Source organism: Sinocyclocheilus anshuiensis, unplaced genomic scaffold (assembly GCF_001515605.1).
Source record: "Sinocyclocheilus anshuiensis isolate Anshui unplaced genomic scaffold, SAMN03320099.WGS_v1.1 scaffold197, whole genome shotgun sequence".
Lineage (NCBI taxonomy): Eukaryota > Metazoa > Chordata > Actinopteri > Cypriniformes > Cyprinidae > Sinocyclocheilus > Sinocyclocheilus anshuiensis.
In genome coordinates, this window is record NW_015540856.1 from 346,530 (window position 1) to 355,682 (window position 9,153).

Consider the following 9,153-nt stretch of genomic DNA (forward strand, 5'->3'; position numbering starts at 1 on the left):
TTTAACATATAAAATATATATTCTACTCGTTGTTATTAACAACATGAAGTGCATTAAACATTATATTACGTCAAAGTTTCCCAAACTGGGGTTTGTGAAGGAACTGAAGGGGGTTTATCAGTTTGATGAAAAGCTAATAAATAAATAAATAATTAAATCATAAAAATGTTAAATTAAAATAAATCATTCAAAAATCAATCAAAATAAAACACCTACTAAAAAAAATAAATATTTGATTTGTTACCTCCAGAACCATGAACATGCAAATGTGATACTTAATTATTAAATATCTATTTTAAAATCTCAGGGGTACTTAATTAAATATATTAAGTGAAAAGGTGACAAAAAGGTTTGTGAATTTGTGCATTTTAATGTGTTTGAAAGACAAAAGCCTTCACATTAATACGGTTAAATAACGTACAGGGTGATAATTCCAATAAAAATTAACAAGTTCATCAGTAGTTGATGCAATGTTGAAACACTTCTTAAAAGTGGTCACAAAATCACTTTACTTATTTATTTAGTCATTTATCAGACGCTTTTATCCAAAGCGACTTACAAATGAGGACAACAGAAGCAATCAATTGTAGTATTAAAACAACTAAAAACAGATCCAAAACTAAAAGCTAAAACTTTATATATAGTACTTATACACATTTTAAAAATAAAGAAATTAAATAAAAATGACTAATGCATACAACAAAATCTCAAAACTTAACATTTAAATGAAAAACATTTCTAAAAGCTAAAAACAATTCAAAATATTAAAGAACAAAAGGTATGAGTATAATAATGATTCTAACAAAACACTAAGCCAAACACCAAAAAACAACTACGTGTGTATGTACAACCACACACACACACACACACATATATATATATATACATTTATAAATTCAATATATATATTTCATTTCCATTTAGTTTCTTGAAGTATTAAAATAACTCAAATTAAATAAAACTAAAACTTAACAAAAGACCTATACAGTAAATAAATTCAGACATAATTGAACTAAAATTAAAATAAATAACAAATACAAATAATACAAATCAAACAACAGTAGTTTATCAGTAATCCTAAAAAATAACACTGCCAAACAACAACTTACTGACACATAGTCAGAAATGGTTATAAAAACTGAAACAGAAGTGAAACAAGTAATAGGAAAGAGGAGAAATAAAAAGCGATACTTTACTTACCACATTATTGACAGCATTTTCCACATGATCAGCCATTGATGCTGTGAAGTGACCCAGGGATCATAGAAACAGCAGGAGCTCTGGATCTGACTGGACTGAGACCACAAAACAGCACAAATAATCACACAATCATGTTCATCAAGTTTATGACTGAGCTGAATGCACAACTCTGACGAGTCAGTTCTGCGAGTTTAAGACTACTTACATTCAGAAAGAAGAACCTTTAGCTTATAATATGAAGCTTTATGATATATATATATATATGTGTGTGTGTGTGTGTGTGTAAAAAAAAAACCTTACAAAAAGTACTGTGCTGGTACCAGGGTACAGCCATGGTACCTGGTAAAATGACTGTACTTTGATATATGAGACGACTATAGTAACTACTACAGACTAATACAAATGGTGTTTAGATAACACTCCCACTGCGCTTTAAACACCAGCACAGATCACTTCAGTGAATCTCGAACCCGTGGTTTTCCTAACTGCACACAGCTGAGGAGTTTCCTCAGATCTGACTGTGCGGAAATACTGTTTCCTTTTCATCTTCAAAACGAGCCAAAATCGAAATATTTCCGTTTCGGGCAAAGAACGGTTGGAACTAAACAAAGCAGCGATTAATTCACAACAATGTAGCTTGAGGCTAGTTAGCGCTTGATTATCTACTGTAATTCTGGATAAATTACGCCAGTCAGCTCGAACTTAAAAACTTTAAAACGAAAACGAATCAGCCCCATATTCATACATCGCTTTATGTATAATTAGGAAACGGAACTGTACAGATAACATCATTTAAAGACGAATGTCTGACAAACCTGGAGTCTGAATTCTCACTGATAAAAGCCCTCAGACACGGCGGGACAGACAGGAAGTGCTGCGAAAGGTCAAAAACTGCTTGTTTTTACACAATAAAAGTCTCATTCAACGGCATAAAATGCATTGTTCCACACAAGTTATTAAACTTGGCAGCTGGGTAACGTTACATAAAAAGCAGGTACACCTTCTTCGACAATGACACTGAAACAGTTTTGAACTAATTATACTGGATTTCCATAGAAACGCATTAACTGTGGGCGTTCACTCTAAGCAAACAAACAAACAAATAAATGCGATAAATTAACATTCAAATATGTATTTATTTACTTACTGGGATTTTCCAAAGTCCCAGCTGGAATCTGGTCCTCTGGTACAAGTGGTACTCATTTGAAAAGAAAAGATATAGGAACATACACAAAACAAATGCAAATATTTGTATATACACTGCTGTCCAAAAATTTGGGATCAGTAAGATTTGTAATGTGTTTTTTTTTTTAAAGAAGTCTCTTCTGTTCATCAAGGCTGCATTTAAAAAAAACAAAAAAACAAACAGTAATATTGTAAAATAGTATCAGCATTTAAAATAATGGCTTTCTATTTTAATACATTTTAAAATGTAATTGATTGCTCTGATCAAAGCTGAATCTTCAGCATCGTCTTCAGTGTCACACAATCCTTCAGAAATCATTCTTAAAGGGGTGTTTGATCAGCTTTTTTTCCAAAGCTTGATTGTGTTTATGGGGTGCAGTGTAACGTGTTCATGCTTCGTAAAAAAAAAAAAAAAATCCTATTTTCACATATTTTACCTTTATTCTGCACCGCTGTTTCCATTCTCGTCAAAACGGTCTGTTGAGTTCCTGGTTCTATGAAGCCCCTCCCTCAGAAATACGCAATGGGCTCTGATTGGTTAGCGGGCTCAGTGTGTTTGTGATTCGCTAACCGCCTAGTGCACATTGTCCGGAAACGTCACGCCCCCTTACCATTATGGGTAGTTGTGTGTTCCCGGGGGCGGGGTTTATGTAAACATCGGGGTTAGTGATGTCACAAACCCAGGAAGAAGCTCGTTGTAGTCCCTACCAGCCGTTTTTTGTAGTCCTTAAACAGCGATTTCTTCAAAAGAAAATATCTCCCTTTGTATTGAACTCTGAGCGTCGTAACTTTGCAGACGTTGTTTATGCTCTAACAGCAACATTACACACTAGCTAAAGTTCAAAAGGTCAAATTATAATCAACCACCCCTTTAAATGCTGATTTATTATCAATTTTGGAAACAGTTGTGCTGCTTAATATTATTATTTTTTTGGAACCTGTGATACTTTTTCAGGATTCATTCAAAAGAACAGCATTTATTTAAAATAGAAATCTTTTCTAACAATATAAGTCTTTATTTTCACTTTTTATTAATTTAACACATCCTTGCTGAATAAAAGCATTAATTTCTTTAAAAAAAAAAGACTGGCCCCAAACTTTTGAACGGTAGTGCATATTGTTACAAATGATTTCTATTTTGAATAAATCCTGTTCTTTTTTACTTTTTATTCATCAAAGAATCCTAAAAAAAAGTATCACGGGTTCCAAAATTATTAAGCAGCTCTCAATTTTTAATGGTTCTGCTTTATTATTATTTTTTGTAGTTAAATGCTGATATTTATGAAAATGACCCTGAACTGCAGAAGATCCGTGAAGAAAGGGGTTATTCATATATGGATATCATAACTATTTACCCAGATAAACTTCCTGATTATGAGAACAAAGTAGGTTATGCATATCAACATGATTTATTTTGTATGAAAATAACTTAATTTGGTAATGAAATGACAAACTCCTGCTTTCCAGGTAAACATGTTCAAACTAACAAACACTCCTGACGGGTTACAGTCATGAGCACTAGAGCTAATAAATCATTACCAATGGCATAAATCAGACACATTAGTATTTTGATAGTTATGACGATGAATTGTAGTCCTGGAGGGCCGTGTGGAAGGTGGTTGTTTAATGGGCTCAAGTTTTGTAGCATTAATTCATTACTTTCTAGTAAAAGAGCTAGAGAACCACTTTTGCATTATATAATTTGCATTATATATTTGTACTAATTATAATATAGTAATACTGCAATACAAAAACACTGAACAGAACAAAGTGTCATATTAATGAAGACGATGTTAGAAAAAGTAAGTAAACTGTCTGATTATATGACAACATGCTTTTCTGTATGATCACTTAGTTTAAACTAAAGTTTAGCACATTAGTGTTTGTTTTACTATTCATACCACAACAGTAAATAAGTGTATTTATATAGAAATATTACGCTATAGATTACCTTAAAAGTGACTGACTATTCATTTGACGATCTAAAAGCATTTAGCAGATTTCTTTGTTCATTGATTATATAAAACTATATTTTCTCTGCATCATAGTTGTACAAATTAATTTTCCGTTTTTCATGTGTACCATGTTTTGTGAAGTTTTGGACATTTTGTGCAAATCAGACAAACAGCCTAGGATGGGTTTGAAAAAGTAGGTTTAAAAAAAAAATGATACAGAAAAAAGATAAAGCACATATGAAAATGTGATTTGGGGGCACTGAATGATTTAGAGAAAATATTATTTTTATCCTAGCGTTTACAATTCCCAAGTTGTTAGCAAAAAATGTAAATTAGATTAGATGGTGATTCTCACCAAATTTAGTACACAGATTCATGCATTATGCTAAATTTTATAGTGATCAGTTACTCAAAATGCATGTTATTAGCTAGGGCTGCACGATTATGACAAAAATCATAATTGTCGATTATTCCCTTGAAATTGTAATTGCGATTATTAATTACAATGATCACAATTTACATTGAATGATGTTTATACCATTGTTTAATGCAACTGCATGCCGTATTTTTATATGAAAATAAACAAGCTGAAAACACTCTAACTGAAAAACCTTTAGTGCTTTGCTATAGTATTAAGCCTCAAATGTCAACTATACATCGGATTGGTTTCTTCTTTAAATTATAAAAAAGTAAAAATATGAATGGTATTATAATGTTATACTAAAACTAAAATTAAAATAATGGGAAAAACCCTTAAGATAACATGTAGAAAGAAAAAAAACTCATCTTAAGCACGCAGAATAACATAAGTGGACTTTGAACGATTAATTGCCGCTTTGAACGATTATGTAATTGTGGCATCCATAATTGTAATCGCGATTAGAAATTCGATTAATTGTGCAGCCCTATTATTAGCTGCAGGCGGCCATTTTTGTTGTTTTGTACAATTGATTTTTAATGGGTTGGTTAGCACTTGTAATGAAGAAGAAATACATTGTTTAATTTGCCTTGATCAAACTGTTGGGGAGTTATGACAGGTTTTTATTTGTAGCGCCCCCTATGGGCAGATTTGGATGCAAATTGGTGTGCTTCCTCGGAATGTTTTATGGTCTGTGTGTATCAAGTTACGCTAAGTTTGGACACTGCATTGAGCAGATATAGGTCGATGAGTCAAAATGGGCAATGCCAGTCTGTTTTATTGGATTATATTATCACACAGCTTTTTTGTCAGCTTTTACTCATGATAGTCTTGGTATACTTTGCCAAGTTTCATGCAAATCGAACCAACAGTCTCTAGAAGGAGTTCAAAAAATTAGGTTTTTCAAAAAATTAAAAATGGCGGGAAAATGCAATTTTGAAATAAAATCATTGGCAAAAAAGTACAAAAACAACATGGTTGCCCTCAATATATGCTGCATTACTAAAGCACATCTCAACGTCAGAAACCGATTTTCACACATTTATTAACAATATTTCCTTATAATTAGCTTAGATCCTTTGAGAACAATCATTTAATGCATTTAAAAGCATTTCTCAATTCTTGAAACACGGATAACCGTAACCCTTTTTTTTCCTGTGCGGAGCAAATATCATTGAGTTATCAAGTTAACTTTGGTCCTGTCTGTACATGGTAAGAACAACATACTTGAACTTGTAGAAGCTCCAAATGCTGAACATTATTTTCAACCACAGCTTCGTTCATTCAATCCTGCCGCCTGACTCACAATCATTCGGTAACGTCCTGCGTGTTGGATTGTGTTGTCTCATACTAGCTTGAGGCACTGGACGTTGAAGCTGTCTCCCTCTCTACAGGCGGTGGCCTCCAGCAGAGCCTGTTTCTTCTGCGTGCTGCGCGAGGACTCCAGCTCGTACATGGTGGTGAGGTTGAAAAGCACGCTCTCGTGCAGGTAGAGCGCTGGGTCCTTGTGCACCAGGCTCTCCAGCTGGCCCAGGGACTCCTTCAGTCTTCCCAAATACAGCAGACACACGGCTGCATTGTTGTTTGCCTGAAGAACAGAGTTGGCATTGTTAGTGCTGGCAGTATCCAGTATTCATCAGCTGCTGTTTCTCTGGAGGTGCATCACTCCGTCATACGTGTTCAACTTACCACTGGGTTCTTGGGATCAAGTTTCAGGACGCTGGAGAAAAACGTGTGTGCGTCTGCATAGTTATTCTGACTCAGATAAACAAAAGCCCTGTGGACAACATCACATTCAGCTTCAAGAGAACAGATGCACCCATACACTTCAGATCAACAGTTTGAAATAAATACGATTTTTTTATGTTTTTGAAAGAAGTCTCTTATGCTCGCTAAGGCTGCATTTATTTGATCACAAATTCAGTAAGGAATTATATTTTTTTTAATATAGAAACATTGATTATCATCAATATTGAAAACAGTTGTGCTGCTTCATATTTTTTATATTAATAAACTGATACACTACCACTCAATAGTTTGGGTTAAGTCAAAAAAAAAATTATGCTAATTTATTAATATAAACATTTAAAATTAATAATTTTAAATATTTATATTCAAAGAAATGCTGTTCATTGAACTAACTTTCATCAAAGAATCCTGAAAAAAGTATCACGGTTTCCACAAAAATATTAAGTAGCAAACACTAATGTTTTTAACATTAATACAAACCATTGTTATATATTGTATGTAATTAAACATAAATAATAACTGATATTAGAATAATTTCTGAAGGATCATGTGACACTGAAGACTGGAGTAATGATGCAGAAAATTCAGCTTTGATCACAGAAATAAATTACATTTTACATAGAAAACTGCTTTTTTTCTATTTTTATAATAGAATATTTAAAGGAACACTCCACTATTTTTGAAAATACTCTCATTTTCCAACTCCTCTAGAGTTAAACAGTTGAGTTTTACCGTTTTCGAATCCATTCAGCCGATCTCCGGGTCTGGCGGTAGCACTTTTAGCTTAGCTTAGCATAGATCATTGAATCTGATTAGACCGTTAGCATCTCGCTCAAAAATGACCAAAGAGTTTCGATATTTTTCCTATTTAAAACTTGACTCTTCTGTAGTTACATCGTACACCGTACCATGGAGTTGGAAAATGAGCCTATTTTCAATTCCTTTAAAATATTAAAAACAAATATTTAAAAAAATCATAATTACTCCCAACTGTGTGAACATGAAGAGATTTCATTAAATGACTGGTGCAGCTGTAATAGAGCAGGACTCAGCGTTCACCTGTTCATCAGGACTGAGGTGTCTTCATTAGGTGTTTTTCCCTTTGATTGACAGCCTTTCTCCACATCCTGAAAATACTTCTCAGCAGTTCTGATGTCTCCAATCTAATAATATGAACAAACAGAATGTTAATTATAGTCTGTGTGGAGATAAAACATGAAGAGCAAAGTGGACTCTCTGATCCTCTTCAGACACAAGTATCACTGCAGAGCAAAGACAGCATTCACTCATCCAGCAGACATGATCACTTTGTGCAATAATCACTTGCTTTTCTCTTACAGGTAAACATTGCATATTTCAACAAAAAATGGGTACAACGTGAAGGTTTACAGCATTTGCAAGGTTCTTTCGTTCTTTTTGCAGGCCTTTGATGTGCCCTTGACATAATTAAACATAAACATAATTAAAATAATTAAAATGACTGACCGCAAATTTTTGGACATTAGTGTACATAGAGCAGATGCCACAATTCTAAAGTTCTAAAGTTCACAATTCGAAACTGTTTTGCTGTTGATGCCATCTGATCCAGTGACTCCTGGTGTCTCTGCTCTCACCTGTAGGAAAATACGGCCGATTCCACTCAGCAGCTGCACTCTTTGCTCCGGTTCATACTCGATGATGGAGTGATACGTCTCCACTGCCAGCACATAGTCCTTCACGTGAAAGAGAATATAATCGCAATAGAATTAGCTTTTTTTTTCTTATTGTTCCAACTTCCAAAACTATTCTGTTGAAACATTCTTAAGAATCTTTGTGCTCTTTTGTGCTCCAAAAGAACAAAAACACCATGACAGTACCATAAAAATGCCTATATGACTTAGGAACCTCCACAGTCTAGTGATTGAGGAGGAGGTAATATATTCCAAGTTTCCTGAAGTCATATGATAGTTTTATGTGAGCGACGGACCAAATGCATTATGTCAGTTTAAATATTGTGGGATGAATGAGATTTGACAGCTGCAGTGGAAAGGAAAGCTCATTCAAAGCATCAAATGACTTCAGAAGACTTGAATATAGTTGGTGTATGAAATAATGTTAAGATTATTTCATGAATTTTTATCCTTAAGCTTGACAGATGTGGTCACTGAAAAGACTGTGAGAGGATTCTTCACAAATTGTCTATTTGTGTTACAAAATATGGGTTCTGAACAAAAATAAAGACGGAATTTGTTAATACTTTATTTTACAGTGTCCTTGTTATACGTTGTTGTTACCTGTACTTACTATAGTAATAACAGTAAATTATGCAATTATAATAATTAAGTTATTGTATGCAGCTAACTTAAAAAAAATACCCTAATCCTATAGTAAGTACATATTGTTATTTAATATTACTCCGTACTTAAAAGAATAATTTACATTTTTCTTTTTTAAATTTTATTTTTCAAACACACGACCATACATCATGCAACATGCAGTGAAATGCTTTTCATGTTTATTTTATAGAAAATAAATCAGAGTAGAAGTGATATATATTAACATAAATCAGAAATAGAATTGACAACAATTTAAGAATTTAAGTTTAAATTTCAATTATTGAATTTAACTGCACTGTACCTTACCAACCGCCCCCCCCCCCCACCCCCC

At 33.4% G+C, this 9,153-nt stretch overlaps 2 protein-coding genes across 2 annotated transcripts in view; both read right to left on the bottom strand.

Moving 5' to 3' along the window:
- Positions 1–2,145, bottom strand: part of LOC107687832 (presenilin-1) — a 21,432-nt gene extending 19,287 nt beyond the window's left edge. The window contains exons 1-2 of the mRNA XM_016485306.1: positions 2,016–2,145; positions 1,201–1,295 (exon numbers count right to left, since the gene is read on the bottom strand). Coding sequence (XP_016340792.1) covers positions 1,201–1,236 — 36 coding nt within the window. The 5' untranslated portion in view covers positions 1,237–1,295; positions 2,016–2,145. The remainder of the gene's footprint in view (positions 1–1,200; positions 1,296–2,015) is intronic.
- A 3,537-nt stretch (positions 2,146–5,682) lies between these two features.
- LOC107687835 (trafficking protein particle complex subunit 12-like) overlaps positions 5,683–9,153 on the bottom strand; it is a 35,587-nt gene continuing 32,116 nt past the window's right edge. The window contains exons 9-12 of the mRNA XM_016485308.1: positions 8,121–8,219; positions 7,567–7,670; positions 6,448–6,535; positions 5,683–6,346 (exon numbers count right to left, since the gene is read on the bottom strand). Of these exons, the coding sequence (XP_016340794.1) occupies positions 6,104–6,346; positions 6,448–6,535; positions 7,567–7,670; positions 8,121–8,219 (534 nt within the window). The 3' untranslated portion in view covers positions 5,683–6,103. The remainder of the gene's footprint in view (positions 6,347–6,447; positions 6,536–7,566; positions 7,671–8,120; positions 8,220–9,153) is intronic.